The 26880-nt window shown below is 35.9% G+C and overlaps 1 protein-coding gene and 1 long non-coding RNA gene across 9 annotated transcripts in view; both read right to left on the minus strand.

Annotated features, from left to right (window-relative positions):
- Positions 1-26880, minus strand: part of GULP1 (GULP PTB domain containing engulfment adaptor 1) — a 150568-nt gene that overhangs the window by 32430 nt on the left and 91258 nt on the right. For all 8 annotated transcript variants that reach the window (XM_048058445.2, XM_048058441.2, XM_048058442.2 and 5 more), the window contains 2 exons: positions 9070-9141; positions 606-704 (listed from right to left, as the gene is read on the minus strand). In XM_048058445.2, the coding sequence (XP_047914402.1) occupies positions 606-704; positions 9070-9141 (171 nt within the window). The remainder of the gene's footprint in view (positions 1-605; positions 705-9069; positions 9142-26880) is intronic.
- Positions 10097-21792, minus strand: LOC136791121 (uncharacterized). Its single transcript, XR_010832443.1, has 2 exons — positions 21659-21792; positions 10097-19449 (listed from the first exon to the last, which is right to left on the minus strand). It is a non-coding gene; the product is annotated as an uncharacterized lncRNA (long non-coding RNA).

Here is a 26880-nt window from a genome sequence, read left to right on the forward strand (position 1 = left end):
GCTGAAAACGCAGGAATTGTTAGATGAGAAGCATACAGCAGTCCTTATGGCCCAAAGCTTACAGACAAATGATTAACACCTGAAAAACATACGCATTCTAGGGAAGGGGGGACACAATAATAAAACTCAAAAATACCAGAAGGGAAGAAAAAAATGAACGAGTTAAAGAAAGTGAGGTGCAATTACAAAGCAGCATCATGAGGAACGAGTCACTGCAAACAAACCACCTCCTCACATTCACGAAAAACACCTATGTGGGGGCACCTACACCATGGCAACCACTTGGAATGGAATTCACCACATGCATATTAACATATAATTAACACTGCATTTTCATCTTCCTCAGAGTTTAAAAGTCCTGGTGTGGAAGGATTATAAAAATTACATCCCACATTAGCTAAAGTCTGTATTTCTGAGCATCATGTACCTTCTTGGGAAGATGTTACCTACATGTTGTAAGAGGAAATGGCATTTTAACACAATGTTTTCATCAACAGATTGGCTTTCATTGTAATTGCTTTTAATATATAACAATATAAACATTAAAAGCAGCAAAAGCCATATATAGTTACTGCTTTAGCATCACAGATAAGTATGTCTCTTACCTTTGTTTTTGGATCTAAAATTTTTACTCCATAGATTGAAATTTGTAATTCAACTTTGGGAGTCTTCTGGCCTTCAGATTTCTTGATATGTCTTGCAAACTATAAAATGAAAAGCATTACAGCAATCACATCACTAATAAATTTATTTATTTATTTATTTATTTACTTCTCATTTCCTCTTAACTCCTGCAAAGGAGCAAAGGTAAACTCCTGGGGCTCTTTCCTTTCTTCTCCAACAAGCTCTTACAAACACCACCAACCATTCCCAGTCATATTTGGTCACACAACAGCATTTCTGATTGCATACTATAGAATATTCCTATGCGTAGGAAACTATAATTTTAAATTATTTAGCTGATTCTCTTGAAAATATTATCTGTAATTTATGCACTTAATTTACAGTGTTACATCAGATTACTAGAACAGTAGAAATATGAAAACCTTCTGACAGACAGTTTGTTAACTGCTTGGTTGTTTAGCAGGGAGCATTATTATTTTTTTCCACATTACACTAATCCTATATGCATTTCCATACAAAGTCATGAAGGATATGTATCGTTTGTTTTAAGAAAATTAATTCTTTTAAACAGGTTCAGTGTGAAAGCACTATAGCTGTCAACACATAAATATTTGATCTATCCTATTCTCAGAATCTATTTGCTAACGGTTCACTAGCTGATGGCTAGACGTTTCCTACAACTGGGTCATAAATCCTATTTAACATATTTTCCATCCTTTTATAAATCCTTTTTTAACAGCTGGATCTGACTTGCCTTTCCTTCATGAACACTGTGTACAAAATAAACAAAGAGCCTAAAATTTGCTACTGCTGTCAAAAGAAGTGTCATGAACTTAGGTAACTTTCTCAGCAAAGATATGGCATTGCTCTGCACTTTGCTCTGTTACCAGCCCTTTTCCTCTCCAGTCTTTGACAGCTGGGAATGCTCCTTTCAAATGCATAAATAAGGACAATAACTCACTGAGGACCAGAGGAGCTAGAGTCTCTGCTTGGCACCTATATGAATGCACTCGAAGTTGTACCATGCTTCCAAAGTTAGTTAAAAACAAACCAAAAGAAGTACAAAAAAAAGCCTGCCACAGTGAAAAACCACACCACTCTCAAAACTGACCCTTAAATCTTACTAGCCATTTTGTATTTCAACAGCTGGGATTGCTACAGTCACTGACCAAGTATTTAATGAAGGTTTGTACATGATGACTTCCTAGAGAAAAACAGCTGTTCAAAAGTTCAGCAAATCTGAAATAACTTTTTGTTCTGCCTGTCTTCAGTGTCATGCGTATAGCTCTTGCAATTTATACATCCTTTTATACTCCTACTTGTCTTCAAGCACATTTCTCACATATTTAAAGTACACTTTTAGTACAGTCTAATAACAATCCCCTAATCTTTATTTTACTTAAGGTGGGTCATCAAATATGAAGTTTTTATTTTAAAAAAAAAATTTTAATTGAAAAAAAATGAAACAGCTTTACAGGCATTTTGGCTATCAATATTTTTTGACTTTCTAGGAAACTTCAAAGTTGCTGTAGGAAAAATATTTTTCTTTAATAAAAATTAATCCAACCCCTCCTTCCCCAAAGACTTAAATGTTATACTACCAGCTAGACTTGTTTGATTTTTATACCTCTGCTTTAAAAATATGTGATAGGCCAACAAATGTTTTATTAGCATAGACTTTTTTTAAAGGTGAATATAAAATTAAATCATCTCTCAGATCATTTTTGTACCTTCACATTTTATTTTATTTTATTTTAATTTAGCTTTCATTTCTGATTTATGGTTTGATTATAAACTTTTAGGGGGTAAAACTTCAAGGACACACGTGTTGCCTTTTAACAGTACAACAGGGCTCTGTGCTTGGCTTACTCTGATACATGTAAAACTGAATGACCACAAAACACACGCATCACCTGGAAAGCTTGGGGATTTCAATTCCCAATGCACATCATAGTGCACAAAACCATACCTACCCCATAAATAATAATCCCGTAGAATGCAATGATTTGGAACAGCCTTGAACCTGAATGAACGCTAGCTTCCTGGTCCCATTCATTATACGGTAGATGTGCACAAGTATTTCTGTGCAGTAGTTCACAAGAAGGATAAATAATATTTAATTTTATGGAGTTAAAGCCATAGTGCATATTAAGAATGTTGATGAAAGGCTTGGGTTTCCAACTTTAATAATCTCATCAAGGACCTGAACAGCTACAACATGAAAACAATTTTAATTAAATGAATCTGAGTAACTTACACAAGTTTTAGAGCAGCTGGCCAAAGCTTGCTCCAAGTAGTCAAGAAGTCTTATAACACTGAAGAAATTCCAGAAGATGATTCCTGCCAATACTAAATAAGGGTAAACAAACTGACCCTACCACGTCTCTGCTCCCAAAAGATATATGTAAGGTTCAAGAACTGAAGAACTTAAGCAAAATGAAATTAATGATGATCAAAAAGCTTTTTTAAAGAAAAAAAATGCAGCTTGTCAAAGTAGACAAGGTATTTGACTAAGCTTTGCATGCCATTATATTTAGGAAATGAAGCAATACAAAGAAAGTATTAGTGAAGTTAGTCTCCAGATGCAGTTATAAACAGGAAATTGTCATTGGGCAGATATGTTTCTAATGTATTCCAGCAGGGTTTATTTCTTAAGCATGACAGTATTGAAAAATGACCAGGAAGAAAATAATTACTAATAAAATCTGCAGGCTGAAAAAAAAAAAAAAAGATTAAAAATGAGAGAAAAAGTTACTAATGATATGTAGTGAAATCTCAAATCATTACAGAGCAAGTTTGCAGAATTGTAGTACTGATCTAGTGGCAAATAATGTAAAGAATACATTGCCAGTATGCAAACAAGCCACCTCTGGTGCAATAACAACTTTGCAATCATACATTTGGGAACAAAATTTCTTTCTTCAGAGATTAACCTATGAAGAAAGAATTAAGTAAGTCTTGGTGTCACGGTAGGCTTTCCACAAACTGTACACTGTTCTCATGATGCAATGACCAGGAAGAATAATGCAATCCTTGGATATTTTGAATTAGTTCTTAAGAAGACCAGGGAGGATGCACTGTATCAGCTGCTTGTGAAATCATAACTCAAATTCTACATTCTGAAGTTTTCAAATTCAGAGGAATGTTGACAAAATGGAGAAAAGTTACTAAATATTTGCAAGAGTTAGCACAGGGCCAGAAAGGCACTTTATAAGCAGCTCTATCAACTACAGAAATGGTGCAAATCAAAAACAAGTTAATCATGGAAGACATAAGGAAAAGAATCTCTTCACCATGGATATCCAAGAGAGATGAACAAGCTTTTAAATCAAAGGTTTACTGAGATCCAGTGACTGAAAAGTACATGTCAATAAATTCAGAAAATGTGTAGCTATTGTAGCTATTTTCTTAATGCTTTTCCTGCCCACTCCCTGATCTGTGTAATGACAGATACCATACAGACACAGACAAGTAATTTTATTTGCATCTGACCTCTTCAGAATGCCTGGTTCAGCCACCTCCCAGACTTGTGTAGGTTTTGACCAGCAGACCTGAACCCATACTCAGGTATCTGCCACTTGACTTTTTTCTCCTCTCCCTATTACTTCTATGTGTTCATTCTTGTTAACATGGTGTTGTGGTTTAACCCGGCTGGCAGCTAAACACCACACAGCTGTTTGCTCACCCTCCCCCCTCCCTCTCTGGGATGGGGGAGAGAAATGGGAAAGCGAAGCCTGTGAGTTGAGATAAAGACAGGTTATTAAGACAGGAAAATAATAATAATAATAATAATAAAAACGATAACAGTACTACTAATAATAATGTGTACAAAACAAGTGATGCACAATGCAATTGCTCACCACCCGCTGACCGATGCCCAGCCTATCCCCGAGCAGCCGGCCCCCCACCCCGGCCAGCCACCCCTATATATTGTTTAGCATGACGTCAGATGGTATGGAATACCCCTTTGGCCAGTTTGGGTCAGCTGTCCTGGGTCTGTCCCCTCCCAGCTCCTGCTGCACCCCCAGCCTGCTCGCTGGCAGGACAGAGTGAGAAGCTGAAAAGTCCTTGGCCTGGTGTAAGCACTGCTCTGCAACAATTAAAACATCAGCATGTCATCAGCGCTCTTCTCATCCTAATCCAAAACATAGCACCCTACCAGGTACTAGGAGGAAAATTAACTCTGTCCTAACTAAAGCTAGGACACATGGACTCTTGGGGGCCTCTGGACACAGGAGTTTTACACTCCTCATTTTGTCCTTTCAGCACACGCTGCAAACAAAGCAATATTTGTAGCTCATGCAGTAATAACATTATTTAAGAGCGTAAAAATCTGTAGCCTCCCATTGGCATAAAAGTGGACAATGATACAAAATTATAATGAATCATTGCATGGCTTGGGATGAGATACAAATGTCCAAATTCTTAAGCAGTTAGCTTATACATATACTGTTCTCAGGCAAGACACCCAAATTTGGCCCAAACATAGTATGAGCAGCTCAGTAGAATGAGATAGTTTTTATTTAACAGCTTTAGAATTAACCTTGTATTTTAATATAGTTTAAAATAATTTAATTCCCTTTAAAGGGAAGCAAGACATACAAATCAATCTATCTTCTATGGTATCATTTTGCTTTTAAATGAAAGAAAAAACTTTCATATGTCTTATCTTTTATTAAAGTAGCAGGGAAAATAACATATTTTCATATTATTATTAAAAATATATTTGAAATGCTTATGGCATTGAGCATTAGTAAACTGCAATCAGAAGGCTAATTAGCAAAACAACATGAGGAAAATAAACATTTCAAAATCAGACAGGAGCTTCAGTTAAAAAAACAGTAGTTAAAAACTTTTCTGCCAAAATCAATTTTAACTTATGCATATCAAATCTATGTGCCTTTATTTAATATATACACCTCTTTTGGTGATTAAGAAGAACCATGAAATGTCAAAGGTGGAAGTTTCTGTGATTTGGGTGCTAATCTTCAGCCGAGGCTACAAAGGTTCAATTCCTTCATTTTACACAGACTTCCAGTGTGTCAGACACCACACGTGCCACTTCATGTGAACATCTATAAAGGTGTCTGCTGGGGGGTAACACAGTTATCTAAGCTGAAAGACAGCTTTCTACCAAACTTTGAGACGATGATTTTCCTCTACTTTTTCATAACATTCACCATAAAGACATGCCTGATGAAAACAATCACCATTTCTTCTAGGTCCTATTATGGTCCAAGCTCTCATGCACATCTTATGTGGATCTAATGAAATGATGATATTTCAGGTGGCTTCAAAGTGATTAGTGCCACTTACATAATCTCTGTTCATTCATAATCACTGAGCAGGAAGGTGGGTAAAAGAGAACAGCCATAACTGAAACAAGAACAGCCCAAAACACAAGTGTTTATTTCCAGTTTCTCCCTAACCCTGCTCAACAGCACTTTCTTACTAGGGGTCTGGTTATGCTGCCCTTTCCATCTGTTGTGCTGATCACAGAATCACAGAACTGTCTAGGTTGGAAGAGACCTCCAAGATCATCTAGTCCAACCTCAGCCCTAACACTAACAAGTCCTCCACTAAACCATATCACTAAGTTCAACATCTAAACGTCTCTTAAAGACCTCCAGGGATGGTGACTCAACCACTTCCCTGGGCAGATTGATCTTGCAATCTCTTTTCACCTCTGGCAACCCTTCAACTTTCTGACAAGGTCCAAATTCATTTCTGCAGACTAATTGAAACATTATGTCCCTCCTTAACTAAAATAACATATAATTTTACTTTATTTTATCAAGTGTGATTTGACATTTACACATTTGACTAACATAGACTTATTCTGATCCAACATCTTGGTACCACTTTGCTGAGTATTTATTTCATTTTATAGATTTAACTAGAAAACTGAAAGGAAGAAATGGTTTGTAATAAATTATGAGAACAGTCCCCCTTATCTTAGAAATGAAAAAACACACTTGAAAGTATTAGTGTACAAATTTCTTCTTTGTCCTGCAGTACTGCCCCAAGTTTGAAAATACAAGTGAAAATCCTGACTAGATAAAAACTTTGGACAACCTTCCAGAAAAATTAAATACGGATACTTGAAGCAACTGTATATTCAACATTGCAACTGAACCAGTAAAATTAGCAAGTATTTAGATAGTAGTAGTAGTTGCATTCAGGATTAAAGAAGTAGAATGAAGCATCAAGAAAATGTAAATTCTTCCAAGTTATTTTATTTTACTGCAGAACATCAGCCCCACCTGCTGGTGAAAGCAAGTTCAAGGAGTTGCATGCTAGTTTTGCACAAAACTTTATTTTGGCAAGTGAAAAATTCTTTGTTGTATGAGTGGAAAGCTTTTGATTTAAAGAAGTGAAGAGTTTCATTACAAATGTATTTTCTCATATAGCTTGATGATGTGATGAAAAAATAGCTTACAGTGACAGTATTCAAAAGGTTGTTAATGCAATGCTCTCCAGTTGTAAAAATAGCTCCATGTGCTGAGTCATTTTTTTAATATATTTTTCTAGCTATTAATTTTCATTAAAAACAAACTGTGATTTAACAAAATTGTGATTAAAAACAATCTGTATATAATCAAAAATACAGCACCAGAAGCTACATACTTTAAAATATATATATAGCAAGTCTCTCAGTCCAAAAAACACTAAGAACTTTTCCTTTTAATATAAGGCATTAGCTTTCAAGCTGTTTTTTTTTTTTTTTTTTAAAAAAAACTAACGTTCTCAAAAAGGAGAGATTTGTGTTAATAATAATAAAACTCGGTATCTCTAGGCTTCTCTTCAAAGAATTCTGATACAGAACATAAATCAACATTTTATGTTGTAAGTATTCAATAGCTTGAGGATTACTTGAAACATAATCTGTTTTTATTTGCTCTCTGAAATTCTGCTCCAATATTTTTCAGTTGTTTCCAAAAATTATCTTTAATTACTTTGAGTTTTCTAATCAGCTTGAAATTATATGAGATTCCATATAATATTTGTCAATTAAGCTCCGAACTTCCAAGTCTGAAGAAAACGCTGCCACTCTGTCAGCAGTGATGCTGACACACATCTCCAAGGTGGTTTATTTAGGTAACACACATAAAAAGTTAAGACAGCTATTTACATACTCCATCGGCAGAAGAAGAATATACTGAAAACTCCTACTTGAAAATTTTCATGCTAGGGTGCCAAATGTTTTTGCCCAAGAAAGGAAAAATAGTTCTGGATCTTCATGCATGTCAGAGAACAGGTGGTTAAAATCCTGGTTTCAGAGCAAAGTATTTTAAGGGACCAAATCTTATAATCCAACATACCAAAAACCTGTAGTGTTCAGTAAAAGCCCAGGGTATCGTGGATCCACCAGTGAACTGTCCTGATAGACAGGGACACTCAGCAGATTCTTTACTTTAGGAGGAGTCTAAGATAACATCTTAAAAATGAAATTGAAGCTTCCCCATGCCAGACTATTATATTAACATTATTTTTGCACCAAGCTAACTTTGTTCTGCATAGTGTTATTGTATAAATGGAAAGCATCCAACACAACAGGTTTCACTTCACTATTACCTGTAAACTGTGTAAGGTACATACAAAACCATGCACTTTGTTTCTACTTGCAGTATGCTGCTTCTGTTAAAAAAAGAATCATATCTACATATACTTACACTTGAAAACATCTAGGCGTTAATGTCTGACAACTTGCAATACAGTACATCTTTTTGGCATAGAAGACTAAGAATTGACTAAGCTAGTCTTTAAAGGCAGCTGTACTCTTTTTAGTAGAACAAAATGACAGTGACGAACTGTTTCAATACAACTGAACACAATTACTACGCAGTTGTGTAAAGAAAGCTTATTCAAGGGAACCCTCAATCTTACAAGTTGAAATACATGAAGTGTGGTTCATGCCCTTAATCCCCTGCCTCCCCCCCCCCCTTTTTTTTTGTAATTATGGTAATAACACAGAATCAAGATGTTCCACATAGACTCCATAATTTTCCATATATTTCAGAGGGGCTCTTGTTTAAGTGAACACTGAAAATCCTAGAAGTAGTTATGGAAAGTACAGTAATAGGCAGAACAATTTTTACAGCTAAATAATAAACCAATGCTCCAGTAGCATATTCAGCAGCTCAGCACAAACCAGCACAATTCCACTGTGAGGTGACTTAGCAAACAAACCAAATCAGCATTTCCCACCACAACTCATAGCATTTGGAGAGCTTTAAAGATATTGGCTGTCACTAACAGTAAAGTCAAGGCTGTATCTGATAATATGGACACAATAGGGAAACATCTACATGCCAATGAAAAGTCAAGTAAAAGTAACTGCTTCCAGAACTCATTAATTTATCTGGAAACACCTGCAAAGTGTCTTATTTGTGTGAATAGCTTAAGAATACATTCTATTTGTATTTCATTACAAAGGTTCCTTACCTTTAACTTTCTAACTGCATCTCTGACAACTTCTGTGCCTTTGGGCTGCTCTACCTCCGTGCTGCCAAGAAACTGAAAATAGCGTAATTGTGAGAAATAAGATAGGCCCGACTCAAGTAAATATACTTCCAAACTATTTCCAAGTAATATTTTGGAAAGACAATCATTTCAATAGTTGATAACATATCTATACATAGCTATTCATAATCAAGAGAGTAACAAGAATTAAATTATAGTCAGACAAACAACAGTTATTAAAAGCAGCTTTTAAAACCATTTTATATATCTTGATCCTATAACAAGTCATGAATTACACGTTAAGTACCTTTTTCCACTGGGAAACTGTCATTCTGGTAACCTCTCTTTTAGAAAATAATGAAAACATACAAAAACAGGGATATAAGATAATTCCCATTGATCAAAATGGGCCAGTGATTTGGACTAGATAACTAAAAATTACATACTGTGGTACAAGACAAACTAAAAAGGAGTGATTCTAGTCTTACAGCTGCTTGGTACAGTAATTTCATAGATTTAAAGGAAATAAGTCCTAACTTATATTAGGGCTCAGATTAAAAGAATTTTTAATACAGGTTACTTTTTTTTTTTTTCCAGTGGAAACCAAACATACACCTGTGAATACACAAGTCATGATATTGCTACAGGATCTTACCATTTCTTTATTTGTACACTGAAATTCCTTTACATCCTTCTGTGCAGTTTTGCTTGTTTCTACTAAACTTTATGAACATTGGGATAATCCAGCTCAAACTGCATTTGTTTGTGTAATAATCATGGATTGCCTACCTGATTTCAACATTGAAGTACACTTGATTTAGTCACACCATGTACCTGTAATATGCCAACGTAATGCTAGCAAGAAAAGATGAATACTCTCTTTTCTCTGAAGAATACAAGTTCCTCTGTGTGACACGATACAGAAAGGTTTTATAACTTTTAACTCTTAGCAGTTTCAAAAACAACTTGAGTTTGTCAAGCTACAGATGCTTTCAACACTAACTCAAAAGTTTGTTTGTTTTTAACTTTACTGACAGACTATATTCTCAAGCTGTACAGTGGCAAAGAAACTTTGCAGCTCTACCAATAATTAAGTCTTATTATAAATTTGCTACTGACAGAAATGTGTTGTGTCACCTTGAATACAACAGGGTGTAGATCAAAACACAGTGATCCAGACTCATCTGCTGTCAATGCTCCCTGATATTATAATTTTCTACTTAGGAGACCAAAGTTTTCCAATAACAAAGCAGAAATCTCTATTATTGATTTGTTGTCTTTCATGTAACAACTCCAAGCACTTCAGTTAAGGGATGTGCTCTTCCCTGGAAAAGTAAAAGCTTCAGAAAATGCATATAGAATAAAAAAGAATGATACCTGAATTATGGATACTACATGTGACATACAGACATGCATATTTATACACCACACACTTGGCACAACATGAGGCAAAAGTATAATTGCTGTAGGTTTTGTGACAAGGCAGGGCTGAGGCGTTACTACGTTATATATACAGAACAGGAATCCTGCATAAACAGGAAATAACAGCTGCAGATGTGGACAAGGCTCAGATGAACAGCAAGCAGAGGTCCCTGCTGTGTGCAGTGAGGTGGAAGAGAGTACTTCAGCTTCCTCCTCTTTGGACAGTTTTGAAACTTGCAGCTCCAGGGGCTCCGTCAGTGTAAGCAGACTGATACTCCTCAATACACACTGAGATTGTGTCAAGTGCCCTTCTAGATGTCCTGGGGTAGCTGCCTCACCTGCAGCCCCTTCCCTCATTTCTGATCATGGAGGGGAGGGGGCACTAGATGTCTAAGTACAGAGAGAAACTGCTGAAAGCACAGGTTGAAATGACTGATAACCCCCCCCCCCCCCCCCCCCCAAAAAAAAAATACATACGAATTGTGTTTGCTAAATATGTTATAAAAGAAATCACCAAGGCTTGAAGTATGTGGAAACATCATGAGCATTATATCAATATTTATGGAACATAATGTCACTAGCCCAGATTCTCCCAATCATTCGCAATGCCCTACCTTCCAGACAAACATCCGTTTTGACATTAAATATCACTACTGAAATTTTTAATACACTCAGCAACTTGAACTTAGAATTACAGCTTATATTTATCAAACTGTTCAGCATAGGGAAATACAGCAAGATGCATTTAACCTATAAATAGAAAGGAGATTTGTAGCATTACTGTCAATATCACTCGGGGATGATGACACCATACATGCCATGGGTTATATGGTTTGCATGTGATATATATGCCTGTTAACTGCAGTTCTACTTTTTATTCTGAATTTTAGTCATAACTGCTTACATTTCATGCCTGACCTCCATAAGCTCTTTTTTTTTTTTTTTTTTTTAAGTTACGGTAATCAAGAGAAAAACAAGAGCAAATATTCTGAACATTTGTATTAATTGGACTGATTTATTTTGGGGCAAAATATTAGCAGAATTTCAAATCAAGACTACTTATTTTCTAATTACAGTAAAGTATGAGTATACAATATAAGTTTAACATATAGCTAACATATTAACTAGAGACTCTTTACTGCATGCTGTTTCATCTGCTTTGCACATTTTCTATGTCATCTGCCACACCACTGCATTTTTTTCATATTAACTACCAATTCTTAAGGCATTACTCACAGTAGTTAAGCAAATGCATAAACTGAGACTTTAGATGACAAGCTCAATGGCATGATGGCCACTGTGTTTGTATAGTCCCAAACATAACTGATGCTCTGTCACCTCTGGGACTTCAAAAATAATAAATAACTAATTCATCATCCTCATAAATCTGGGAGATGGCTACTTCCTTACTGTCTTTTCAGCAGATTTTTCTCACTGAATCTCACACAAACACACAGAGAGCACAAAAATATGTTATATCTGGAATCCAGTACAGTTGTGGCATTGAAAATGTAAATATTCATAGTGGAAGAGGTTCTAGAAGAGAAACTTCAAATTAAAGTTGATAAATATTAGACTCCCATTTTCAAGACAAGGGTCCTTTAGGAAGCAGGTTTGTAGAAAGATGGGTACTTGTCAAGTCAGTGATTGCTTTGATCACTTCAGGTTCTGTCCCACAGCTGGCTCTGCAGAACCATCTGACACAGAACACCACCACCATGAAACATAACTATTCCTGAAAGTCAAGCTATTACTACTCCTACACTTAATATAATCTCTGAGTAGAGAAAACAATGTAGCACTTCTCCTTCAAATCATTCAGTATTAACCCTAAATGCAATTTAATAAGTGCATTAATTTCTTAAGCGTTCATTAACATTAAATACATAATACAGGTTAAAATATTTACATGTGATTGTGTTAGAAATGTTTACTCTTTGCAAGTAGTAAAAGGCTTCTTCAAATTGGTGCACTCTGTGCATAATAAGCCAATTCAAACAAAAAGGCTCAGTAAGCTGTAAGTCAGATGTGCCACCAGACCCATCTCTGTAAATATTTATGTATTATTAAGTTTAGTGCTAATGAGAAGTTTTACCAGAATCAAACCAAGTTCCATTTGAATTATTTAAGAAGTTTAAAGCTCATGACATCTAATACTCTGTATAAACATATAGCAGACTAGGGCATATTTATTTCCTAATTACTATTCATTTTTCATTGCAGTCTGCCATTCTTCCAAACACATTCCCTACAAAACTGACAAAAGGCTAAGTTTCTAATGCAATACTTATTCTGCTCTCACTTGCAGCTGGTTATAGTCAGAAGTAACTTCTATGACATCAACAGATCTTATCAGTCAGTTTAACAGATTTTTTTCATTTAAAATATATTAAGGCTTGTTTTTCCCTTATTGATGCTTGCTATTAAGAAAATAAGCTTTCTGAGCAGCTATACACAAGACAAACACCTCAGATCAAATTCTTTATAATCCAATATTAGCAGAGGACCAGGCATGCTTGCTCCACATACAAAGATTTGCAAGATAGTGCAGCTGTGGACAATTACCGGGATCTCTTTCATCTTATTAGAATCAACGTAAGCTGTATCATTGACAGCAACTGGAAGAATAATTCTGCCCTGCAATGGCCAGGAGGGTTGTCTTATACAGCAAACTTATAAACAGACCCCTTGTGGGTAATCAACTCCATGAAGAAGGAAGAGTTAAATGAAAATTTTACTCTATATTTAACTGAAGGAAGACATGTTATGGTTCAATTCCACAGTGAAATTATTACAAATGCTTTTTAAGTTGTATTTTGGTTGGAGAAATTATTAAAATAATAGCTATTAATAAGGTCAGGTGAGTTGTTAACACTTTTTTTTTTCCTTGCCATTCACAAGACACTCTCCAGTAATTCTTGCCCATCAGCTTAGATTTTGTCTCTCAAAATTGCACTCGTTTCAACATTTTCACACACAAAGTCTATCCAGGTGCTTTTCTTCAAAAACTACAGGGAATTAAAACAAAACAAAAGCACATCCACCCTTAGGAAAAACAAGTTTCACTGGAGTCAAAAGCATCATTAAAGAAAATATTGATTAAGAAATAGTTTTAGGTACATTTTTGAATATGTATATAGACTTCCACTCTTCCAGTAGAGAGCAGTGTAGGATATATTAGTAATAAAACATCTGTTTTCTTTTGCCATTCCGTTCCAATTAAAAACAAAAACAAAAAAACCCTCTAGTCTTTCATAGTGACACTTTTCTTTATGACCATGAAAACCTGAATGTGAAGAAATTTTCTCTTATACAGATTTATATGCCATTAAATGAAAAAAAGTACTTACTGAATTAATACTGTAAAGAAAGGAAAAATAAGTAATGCAAACTACTGGATACCTGCTGCCAACATTTGACAAATTCACTTTACAGAAGAATTTGATGGAATGCTTATTTACTGATTAAAGGAAAGCAAATATATTCACATTCTAATAGCAGCAGAATGACAGTACACAGTAAAGAACTAGGATGAAAGAGCTGGGAGACCAGTTCTGAATCTACACAGAAAATGTACAAACAAATGTCTAAGCTGTTAATCATATCCTAAGATATGAACAATTTTTGTTCAGCCTTGCATACATGAGTCTTCTCTGTCAAACAGAGGTACATGGACTACAAAAATGCCCGCCTCTTCCTATTTTGGGTTCCTTCTCTTCCCACTCCCTACATTTAAGTTCTCCCCCTGTAACAGCTTCCTTAGTTCTCTGCCGGTTAGAGTCTTTGCCAGGGTACAGAAATGTTTGCATTTTCCCCTTTGGGGATATGCACATCTAGCAACACCTTAAAAACAACTGTCTGTCCCAGACATGACTGCTGCTCAGATGAGATCAGAAATCAAACTGACCACATGAGAGTACAGAGAGAAATGTGCCACAGACACCAGCACATTTACCGAATAACCCCTGCTCGTCTGACATGTAACATTAGGCATAAATAGTGACTCTGATAGAGGAAAAACATTTTAGGCATTTTTCTGAGGGAGTATTCAGGTACTATTTGCAAAAAAAGACATGACTACATGACTAGAAATATATAGAAAAAAATAAGTGTCTTTTAATGGAAATTAAATATTACCAGGTATTTCATCCATCAGTAGGATTAAACCAAAAGTGTGAGAGAAAATACAGGTGAAAATGTTTAACGCAAATAATTATAGCAAATAAATATAAAGAAAGAGAAACAATGATAAAATACTAAAATGTTGACAAAAAATACATCATTAGAGAAATGAACCTAAAATGATTAGGTAACCTTTAACTACAGAATCTTTGAGACACAGTGATGTAAAACATGCCATGCTTCATTTTAAGCAACCAGCAAGCCCTGATGGTTAATTTTGTCCTATTTTCTAGTAGTGTAATAACTAAAAACTCTTTACTAACTAATGTGTAAGTATGCATCAAATTTAAAGACTGAGATGATATGTACCAATAATGAAGATCATTTTATAAGTACAGCTTAACATGCCTTTGAACAGCTGATGGACATATATAATACAGACATTTCTTGGAGCTGTTCTTGCCAGGAACCTGAATGTTGGAAGCAGAAATATCTAGAGATATTCTGGTAAGGATGTGCGAGGAACTGAGGATATTAGGCAGTCCTAATCTTGCCTACACCTGTCTTCTGACCCATGGATGGTTCTGATGAGAAATTACATCTCTTTTCACTGGGAAGAGACTTAAAGCCCGGTCCAAGTAAGCTACATCCAAGTAAGCTTGGTGTAAATTTAAAGGCAAAAAATAACTGCACCAGGTTAGATTCCTTAAGTGCCACTGCATTTTAATCCACAGCCACAAGAAGACGCAAACACAATAGGAGTGTAAATTCTATATTAATATAACCAGTGTTTTTGCAAGCAGAACTTCAGGAGAATGTAGGAAACACTTTGTTAAAGATGAAAGCTTCTCCGAGAAGTCAGCGTGGTAATATGCTAGGAAAGCTATCAACAGGGATATATTTGAAACCAAGTCAGATTCCAACACATTACCAGAGATGTTCTCTGCATAAAAACTTCTCATCCTAAAGGTAAAAGAATGTTAAGAGATACAGCTGGTACCTCCACACGAAGATAAAAGCAGGCTGGAACAGAGAAAGCAAGCAAAAAAAGGTAAAAAGCTTATCTTGTCAGGACTGTCACTGTAGAAAATAACAGCTGTACAAGAAAAAACATTCCCCATTTTTTCAGTCCATCAATCTCTACAGAGTGCTTCAGAAGTGCATATCAAACTGTATCACGCCCGAAGAGCTGTCAGGCTGAATCTGAAGCTTATAATGGAGCCGAGGGGCTGAGGAGGGCTGCACGCTGCACTCCCCCGGCACACCCCATTATCAGCTTTCCAAATTTTCGCCACAGGCAAAGTGAGAATAAATACAGCTTCAGGCAGATTTACTTCCTCCTCAAACTGGAAGAGGAAAAAGCAGTTCTTTACCGCTGCTCTGCAGACTTGTTCGGTGCAGTTAAGGATTCACTGCTGGTTCAAGTGAGCTCTACATTAGTACCCAGCAGGAGTACACGGGCAGCAGCAGGGTCATATGAATAGCCCTGATGGATACTCCAGGTTTGAGCAAAGAAGTGTAAGCTCAAGTAATTTTTAGAAAATGTATAAAGAGCTGTTGCTATATGGGAAAAGAGCTTAAAAGGAAAGATTTAAAACATGCACAAATGATTACATCGAAGGTCTGCTTTTCTTTTAAGCACATTTCCTATAGCTGGTATATTAACAAAACAATATAAAAATCAAAGAGAATATTTGCCATTAAAGGAAAAAGGGAAGGGACAAAAGAGAAGGGGAAGATGGTAGAGTGAGCAAATTTATCTCTGGAGGAAAATCATTTCTTATCATATATTTCCTGGTTGTGACTGGGACATGCCTTCTTCACGTGTGCTGCACTGTCATTACCTTTCACATGTAAGAATCCTTTGCTCACAGACTGCATAAAATGAAGAAGTTAAACAAACAAAAACCAAAACACTTCCAAACTTAGTTTGGAAATAGTCGGGATATACTCTGTGTCTTCAGTTGTTGTCTTTACACGTGAGAACAAATTTGATTTGATTTTTTTTTTTTCCAAAAGGATCCATCCACTCCTTTTATTGCAACACGGGATGTCTGTGGATAATCCAAAGGCACCATCTTCAAGCCATCATAGCTCCTTTGCTTCAGTACAGAAACTATGAGCACTTTACACAGATATTCATCTAATGTCCTTGGAAACAACGGCATCATGTTCGTATCTTTTTTCACCACTATTATTCATCAGCTCTGCAGAGCTTCTTGTAGTGTGCCATTGTTATCTCATGAATGTTTTAGGTTAACAAATAAGAAAGAACTCACCAGATCAGCATATCATTGACCAGCGTCATCTGGCTTAACCCATTTATGGTCTTTGTGAGTCGCTCCTGACTTGCCTAGAAAATAACTGAGCCATCCCTGACTAGAGACACTCAATAACTCCAGCTCCTGCAATCCTCCATCGTCACTGTCATATGAGTTCACATTTCATTTAGTCTCTGACCTTCAAGAACTAGAAGAACTAGCAACTCTGAAATCACTGTCGAAACTTAAAATATAGCATCTCTTTCTTCATGTAAGAGTTATCATTACTGAACAAACATTCAGTGATGGTGATTATTCAAGCAGACTTTAATTCTGTTCATGCGGTTGCACAGGAAAAGGTACTTGAACACCCACAGGAACTGTTCTGTGAATGTACCACATATCCAGACAGGGAAAACAGAACTGACAAACTTGGCATTTCCTTCAGAAAGGTATATTCCGAACACGAAGCCTGTGATACTTGGTCACCAAAGACAAAATACTGATGAAATGCCTCAATTCTGAAGATTGTATTCTTGACTGGATTATTGCCAGTGCAAAAATATTTACATAAACTTTTTTTCATTACTATAAAACTCTACCTTGACTGAAGAGTCTACCCCAAAATAGCTCACATTCAGTATTTTCAACTTCAAACATTCAGCCTAATAAAAGAATAGGCAGATTTTCAGCTTTACAAGCCCGTGATTCACAAGCCCATGATTCAGCTTTTTCAGTATTTTAAACTTTCAAACGTTCAGCCTAATGAGAGAATAGGCAGATTTTCAGCTTTACAAGCCCACGACTGGACAGTAGACTTAGTTCTGCACCACAGGAATTGGATTTGACTGAAGTGTCATTTCTTTATGGAAGTAGTGAAGTTAGACTAAGCCATCAAAATTTAATGAAATACTCTTTTTTTTTTTTTCACCACAACAGAGATATTTTCAAGTATCTTAATATAAGGACGTTGACATCTCGTTTGCATTTTTTTCATAAAGGAGACTCCAACATAGTGATTTAACTGAATTAACAGTAAGACACAACTTCAGCAACTCTTATATTCCACTCACATGTACTGGAGTAGTACAAATATTTCTGTTTACAGATCCCTTTGCAAAGATATCCAACATACTGCAAGAAACCTGAGAATGCAGAGACCACCTTCCTTTAATCCCCACTTAATCAATGCAGATGCTGACTAGCAACTAACTGGCAAGCCTAAAGGGAACTGCACTGCACCACAGGGTGAAAAAATGTTTTCATTGCTACTACTTGCAAAAAAACACTAGTCTACCCAAACTGAGGTTACAGTTCATTTTCTTTAGTATTCCCATAAAGCTAATAGAGGACCCCCCAAAACAAAGAGAAAAAAAAATGCAACAAAACAGTGAAGAACAAACTAACAAAAAGAAAACCACAATCTAGTACAGCACTATCATTAAAAAAACAGTAAGATGAGGACACCAAGTGGTGGTGTTCTCACAACAAGTTTCTTGGCAGTTATCAGTATAACGCCCTGTATACGACACAAAAAACTGCTGTCCTAGTTTTTGACTCTGCATTGCCCAAAGTATCAACCCCCTGTTTTTCAGAACACCACTGTTCCTGTAACCGTAGTATGCACTGGTCTGCTCTGTGTTAGCATTCTGTGAACAATCTAGCATTTTTTTTCCCCCCCACAAAATATAGCAAGTTAAAGCTTGAAGCTGATTTATTTGAGCTCCATCTGTCTTGCTGACTTTGCTGTTGCTGCAAAATATTCAGGCTAATAAAGCCTCCCTAAAAATAATGAAAATTGAGCTGAGCTGATGAAAGACCGTTATGAAGAAACAAAACATGTTTTCAATATTTAATAACAAAACCTATCCTAGTTTGTAAAACTGGCAAAACCAATCTACTTTACCAATAAGATGAAGCTCGGTAAAATCTGGAGTATTTTCATTAACTCAGAACATCATTAATGGAGCCAGTTGAACTAGGGGTGCATCTCCAAACCACATGACTAAACAGGCCATGACATCATTCAGAAAACAGTTGTTCCTTCAAAGAGATATTTCCCAGATGATTTCAGTGTTAGGCACACATTTAGAGGAACACAGGCTTCACATTCTTTCTTTCAAAACAAGATGTACGAGAGCAAGCAGGAGTTTTCACGTGCCATTTCAAGGTGGGATTGTGCAATTCTAAGTGCTCATCTGGCAATAACTTCTTCAGATTGAAGCTGGGACACAAAATAATCACAGCTGTTGTTCAACGTAAATCAGCTCCACAAGATGTGGAAGAAACTAATTTTTTTTTTATACATATAATATATTTATAAAGATAAACAGAAAATATTGAAGCTACTCTTTTGTAGTGAAAAATATTAACAACATCTTACAAAAGCAGACGTATTGCCACACACATTTCCAATTTTTGTGAATGAAGTTTATTTTCATCTAAACCCATTTTTACCTCCCTTGTCCGTCACTAACATGATAATGCTGAACTTGCAGTATCAGACACTTGCCATGGCAACATGCAATGGTACTATAAACACAGAAACAGGAATTCCCTGTGGGATAAAACAGAAGAAGTCACAGTTAGGAACAAAACTCTCATTCAAACATAAACAGCCTTAGTAATAGGAACAAGTAACTACTGACCATTACTCTTGCTTTATTAAAGTCCTTTTCCATTTTATCCATATGAAATATGAAGTCGCCTATATTAAGGCTGTTGCATCTCTTCTAAATTAGGACCTGTAACACTGTGAGCCTTACTGTACCACAGATGAAAAGAAATAACTCTTATTTTAATTCTTGATTCATAGAAACACTTGGCTGTCAAACAGAGAACAAGCAGCACACCAGAAAACAGATATTTTGGGGAAAGAATCACGAATGCATCGAGCTAGTTATCTAACTTTAGTACACTGGAAACTTAGCAGTACTTTCACGGATTATTTCATACAACAAAAATTTTGAGCATAACCTGAACATTTAACTCTCATTACCATAGATCATCTGCTCTTTAAAATCTAGTGTTATAGCTATAATTTCTCTAACAAATACTTTTTTATACATACATTCCAAGCAGAAATGTGACTCCGAGGAGAAAATGGACACCACAGGACAGATATTTGTAGATACGTATATTAACAGAAACATGAACTGAGAATTTGCTTTGGGTGGGTTTGTTGTTGTTTATGTCATTGTTTTGTTTTTGTTTTCTATACTGTAGTTCCTATACTGAGAATCACCATTTGAAAAAAATAAACAGCCAACATTTTCTTAGTAAAGCAATTTCAGTGGTGAAAAACCTGAGTCAGCAAAATGTAATTCCTAATCACACTAATAATCCACATAGATGTGCTTAAATAAATGCACATAAATTAATAGCAGTATTTTGACATAAGTGGCCAAGAAAATGTGTTTTCTGACAGTAACTTGTCTTTTTTTTTCTTTTGCTCCTAAAAAACACTTCCTAAGCTACATCTACTACCCTAAGAGTATTGTTAATTTTATGCAAATGACATCTGTAGTGTCTTCTCGAGTCACCAGATTCACAGAACACCCTCAGAAGTTTGAGAGAATAATTGACTGGGGTAGCCAAGTAAAAATCAGATGAGCTGAGTATCTGTGGGAGTTGAAGAGAGAGAAGCTCCATGAGCAGAGAAAAAAACATAGGTGACAAAGCAGAGCAACAATTGTGACACCCCCGAACCCCCAAACTGCATTAAACTTGAAGTTCTGAGAAAATATCTTAAAATTAAGTGGGTATCTTGTGGGAAAAGGGACAGGGAAGCCAGGACAGATTTTCTTGTATTGGTTTAGTTATATTGTTATATTGGATTTTTAAATTATTTTTTTCCTTCGTGTAACCAGAACACAGTCTTCTCACAGCTGATTATTGCTTTATACACTTGTTTCATGTAAAGGATGGTCTTTCTTTAATTCATATGATCTCACATTAAAGCCAGCTATAAAATCTACATACAGGGATCGCTATGATTGAACACATAGCCTTCAGTATCTTCAAAAACACCAGTAACTAGCAGTTTTTCCAAACCTAGCTATGAAGAGAGCTATTTAATCCAAGATGCTGGTAAGAGATGGCACTGCCTTTTTACTCTACTATTCCAGAGATATTTGAAACAAATTTGCAGAGCACTAACTAAATATAGAAAATATTTTCCTCTAAATAATATAGTTTATAGGGAATGGGATTTTTAATTAGAAAGATTATTTTAACAACTGCAAAAATGTTTAGTAGTGACATATTCAGCCTGTCAGCATGAAGTATGAAGTGAAACCACCGTCACGTAGACCTTAATATCTGCTAACTTGAAGATTGATAAGTAGATGAGATGGACATCTCAAATGAACTATTCAAAAGAGCTGGAAATTACTTTGTACGTTATTTTACAACAGCAATTAATCCAACTCTGAAATGTTATCTGCCACTTATTTCATATAAAGTATTATGCTTTTCAATATAAAGAGTTATCTTCTGGTGCTAAAGTAGTAAAATTAATCTCGTCTAGATCATTGTAGTGATGCTCGCATTCTCAGCTGAGTGCAAAATAAAAAAACAGTGTATTTTAAAAACAATCATATAGGGATTTAGTCTTTAAAGTAGCCACATACTCCTTTTTACTAAGAGACTAGATATTGAGAATACATTTAGTCTTGAGCTCAAGGCACTGAAGTAGAATTCAAAATTTGAGATCTGATTAAAGAACAGTCATTTGGGACAAATTTGCAGAAAACATCCAGTATTACCTCAGTTCCATATCTTTAGGGTAACAATTCACCCATTTCTTGTCTCCATTATAATTTAATTACTCTTTCTGAAGAGTAAGCTCATCAGAGGAAATTCCAAGGTGTTCTGTCACTTACTTCTTCTGAACTTTGATCTATGATTATTTGCATCATGGTACCACCTAGAGGCTCCATCTCATTATTCTAGAGGCTGCACAAACAACACAAAGATAGCCCTTAGCTTCAAGGAATTGATGATCTAAGTGAACTGTGATAAATGACGATAAACTCTTGGAAATGCACAGCATAATTTCCGTTAGTACCTCTGAGTGTTAGTAATAAAAATCAATATAAAACATTGAGCCACATTCTTCCTTGTACACAACATTCTAATAGCTAATAAAAATACAAGTAAAAATCTAAAACTAGTACAAAACGAACAGAGTGCTTTCAAATTTTAAAGACAAAAAGCATGCAATTGAGGCTCGATTTTCTCACCTTCCTCAATTCCAGGTGAAGATTGCAAGCCCCTGAAATACGGTACAAAAGAAGTAAGGAGAATTCACCCGACCACATATGAAATCAGGACAGCTTATACCATGTAATTTAGATGTCCACTAAGTTAAAAATAAAAAAATATAAAAAAATCCCCAGAGCTGTATCTACTTTTAAACCTTTTAAAATTGGTTGGAACATTAAGCATGCACATGCAGGTGAAAACATGCACATGGTGAATACTTTTCCATTTTGAAAATGGTTTGCCTCTAACAGTTGCAGTTCCTCAAAGCCTCATGTAGTGCAAGTTGAATATGGCCTCTGAATTTTGACTTATGATGACCCAAACATTCCTGATTTCAATGGATTTCCAGAAACAAGGTTATATTCTAGAGTAGACAACTTTCCTCTCACCTTATCTTATTAACTGAATACTCTAATTCATGCGATTTGCTGAGTAACTTCTCTCTCTGACTCTCTCTCTAGGATCTCCTATTTCAAAAGCACAAAAGTGCTACAGGAACAATAAGAGATATGCCTTAGGGACATTTTCAGCCAGTGCTTCAAATGATCTGCTCATTCCAATGCACCTTTTGGCTCCACATTTATCATCAAGATTTGATGTATATCCTTGTTTCTCCATTTTTCCTCTTTTTAGACAAACTACAGCAACAAATTGAAAGATTTCTCACTTGTAAAACCTCCAGGAACTTCCTAGATATGGTTTCCTTTAAGGATTCAGAAAGAAGAAAATGATAGCTATGAAAAAGTATGCGTTCATCTTTCTTTTTTTTTTTCAAGCGCAGATCAATATAACCCAACACTCTCTCCCTCTTAGTGGCCAATAATTTCTAGTAAAAATGTGAAATATTTGAACAAAGCTTTACAAATTAGTTCATACAAATATGATTCTTGGCCATGTCCCAAACCAGTAATGAAATGTTCTCTGGCATGGCAGAGCTTAGGTTCTCAGGTTCAAAGTTCAATGTGCTTTTTAAGACAGGGCAAGGCGGACCTTACAATTCCTAAATCCAAGTGATCCGAAGGAGGCATTTCTAAGAAAAATACTCATTACAGTCCAGGATCCACAACTGGCTACATACATTATTATTCGAATAGAGTTTAAAAAGTCACAGGCTGCAGCTAGTAACTTGTCCAATGGTTTCTTGATGATGAATCCTCATAAAGAAGATGAGCATGTATGAAGTTCTTTTGTTTTTAGAATAATGAATTTATTTTACTTGCTTTTCTGCCTGGCTGTTGGACAGATTCCTGTAGTCTTGTTTTAACTGGTCAAGCTATGCCCTTACAGATGTTCCTGTTCAAAAAGTTGTGCCATTTTCATATTTTCTCTGATTCAGTTCTACTTTTATATTTTCCAGTTTGTTTTGGGAGAGTTGCCTAGTTATTTTTAGTGCATAGTAGATGTGAGAAGAAGGGAGTGTTTCCATAAATACAGCAAAGGCTGAGAGAACAGAAATATCCAGCTTTATCAAAAATGAGAGGTGAGAAGAGAACGAGTTAATTCATCTGCAGGCCTGATCCTAATTTAAAGCAAGAACAATCCATAAACAGCTGGGGGTCACCTAACCCACACATACAATAATCCCAGATGTTTGAACTCTGTAGCCTATTAGTTCAAGTGTCAGACATGCAGCTCACTTGACAGTCCAGAGGCTAAAAAGTCTGCTTAAGGAAACCTCACATTCTCACAGCCGACAGCTCACATGGAAATATAACTGTGCAGAAAGAATCCCTGGAGGGCATGCTAATGAGGCTAATTGGTAGTTTTCAGCAGCCTTAAGAAGAGGCAAGGGAATAAATATCAGCAATAGAGAAGGAACAGAAAGGGATGAAGGGAGAGTTGTGCATATCTTTGCTGACCCTAAGGTTTTTGGAAATTCTGTCCTTTTTCCTTGCATACTGATATTTACTTCATTCATTTTCTCTGGACAAACCTCTGAGTTTTGTTTAGTTGTCTTGAACAGACATTTGTATCACTCACTGCCTGTTATTCTTGTGGTGCCTGCTCCTTTCTGTGCTGCCAAGCTTGAGGAGCTGAGGATTCTGAGCATCTTTCACAGTCATTAAAGATCTATAATCAAATATTAATTTATTCTTTTTCTAAAGAATAAGAAAATGACACTTAGAGTTGTTACAAAGCTTCTAATGATTTTACGCCTTTGTCTCAACAGTCTCATTGCTCAGCATCTTTGAGGGAGCTACTAGGTACGGGCAGCGATGCATTTATGTTCAAAGCTTTTTTTTACACTTTTGTTTAATACACTGTCTTTAGAAATATACTTTAGATGTTGTATTCAATACTAAATGCCATATTACAAAGAACTGCCATTGAAAGAGGGTTGCTATTACTACTACAAACCTTCTGCTTCATTCTCTGTATGTCACACATACTAATATTTTCCTCTACTATCAGAGCTTGTTGGATTAACACCTTAATTTATGACTGTTCTACGTTCCAGAAAACAACTCTTCTACAGCAAGAATAGAATTGCAATTATTATTTCTACAACAAAAATAATCCAAAGAATGTACCTGGCAGATAGGTCTCAGGTACCATGGTATTGATCAATGTACTATTTTAATCATGCCATCAACAAGTCTCTTTAACTGCAGACCATGCCAGATAAATCAATCCTATGTAGCCTCCTGCTGCAGATTTTCAGACTTAGCCAAGACAGCGAACACACCCAGGAGACCAAGCCCTTACAGTGAAAGGCTAAGAATAGCCTTGAGAAAAAAAAAAAAAAATCCACATATAAACTATGTCCCTTGTAATCCAGAAGTTATATGAATTCCAGGAGTTTCACACTCCAGAGGCTCTGCATCTCAACATGAAATAGAGCAACAATAACCCATTCTTAAAGAAAAATAAACTACAAATTGCATTCAGGCCTAACAAGGTGGTTAGGAAAACGGGTAACAGTTCATTGTGAGAAGCAAAGGGGGCAGCACTTGTTCAAACTGAAGATTACAAGGCTGGTGTGTGTGCAGACGTGTGTAAGACTAAGAATCACAAGTTGCAGCAAAAGAAACTACAACTAGAAATGAGGGGAAAAAGAAGTTTCACAGTGACAGTGATTAAGTACTGGAACAGGCTGCCCAGAGTCTGCACGTCTCTGTCCTTGCAGGAATTTAAAGCTTGATTGTATAAGGCTCTGTTGTGTCTCACCCAATTTTTAAGTTAGCCTTTCTTCAGGTAGGAATCTGCTGGATGATCTCCAGAGACCCCTTCCAACCTAATTTATTGCCAATTCTTACATTTCAATGCCAAAGCAAATCCTAATGCAAATATAACTGTAGCCAAAGGACAACTCCATAACATTCAAGCAATAAGGCATTTGATCTTTCTAAAATCGTGCCTCAACATCCAAAAATGAGCTAAGTCTTCTGCAGCTTTACATTTTCAATCCAGGTTATAGTTGTTAGATATATCTACAGTGCCAAATAAGTGATCCTAGGCCCTCTTACAAAAATGTGTCTAAAGCTGTTGGTTGCTACAAAAATATTTTTCTCCTATGAGAGAATTAAACTGAGACTGCTCATAAAGTCAGAGAAAGAGGAAAAGACTGTAATTAAGCAGCTACGGTGCTAAGCAGAATGGATATAAGGCAATTTATGGCAGAGAAGCAAACAGCTTGCATACCAAAGAAAGAAATCTGCTCCTAACTGTCCAGAACACAACTCTAAAGCTGTGGCAGGTAACTGGCTAGCTTCAATTTAGATTTCTTTATTATAGAGAAGTTTGAATATACTATTTAATACATTAATGAGAAAGGTACTTAAAATACCTCCCAGATCCTATGTGCATATGCAACCATTAATTGGTGTGATCTGTTTTTAATTCTCACCATGAAATCATAGCTTCTGTTTCTTATCTGCATTGCAAATATGCTTCATAATCATAATTGAAGCACGTCATATAGTGCTTAGACATTTCAAGTGAAATGGAGCTTCAAGTGAAAAGGAAGAAACCAAGGGATCATAAGCAGAACCTGAGAGAGAATGAGAGCTCTGGAGAATAGATCAAAAGCTACTGTTTTGTCTTTTAGTTGCAGTTTATAATGTATTCAAAACCACAACCAATATTTTTATCTCACTCACAATTAAAATCACTGATATTTTTTTTTTTCCACTATCAAAAATATCAGACTACAACATCTGCTTTATTAATTGTTCTACCTGAGACAGGTAAAGAAATTACACTTCATGTTAAACAGTTTAGTCTAGTATCTCAACAGCTTTCTAGTTTTTCTTAGCCTTCAGTAATTAGATGGGGATGCCCTGCCAGCTATGGATATAGGGTAAGTGAAGCAGATTTGTAGTCTCTTCATTTACCCTACAGAGCTCAAGGGACAAAACCGAAAAGGTTATCAGCCCAACTTACATGGACTTAAAGTTCAAGTTTGCCTAAAATTAGCTGTAGTATTTGTAAACTAAACGATAGGCATTAGCCAAAGCACATTGATCAATCATGTCCCTGCTTTCAGTACAAATATGTATTCATCTTTATATTCAATCGTTACACTGCAGAATTAGCAGTATGTGTAATTGGAGCATCCAAAACACTTCACATACCCTCAACTTCCACTCTTCAAGTGTTTACTACCTTGTCAAATTTTAATTACTTGGATGTAAGCATTCGGTCTCATCTATACACTTCAAAAATGATACACAGCTTGCATTTATGTATGACACTGGGAGCTTCAGTCAAACCTAAAGCTCTC

Source organism: Anser cygnoides, chromosome 6 (genome assembly GCF_040182565.1).
Source record: "Anser cygnoides isolate HZ-2024a breed goose chromosome 6, Taihu_goose_T2T_genome, whole genome shotgun sequence".
Taxonomy (NCBI): Eukaryota; Metazoa; Chordata; class Aves; order Anseriformes; family Anatidae; genus Anser; species Anser cygnoides.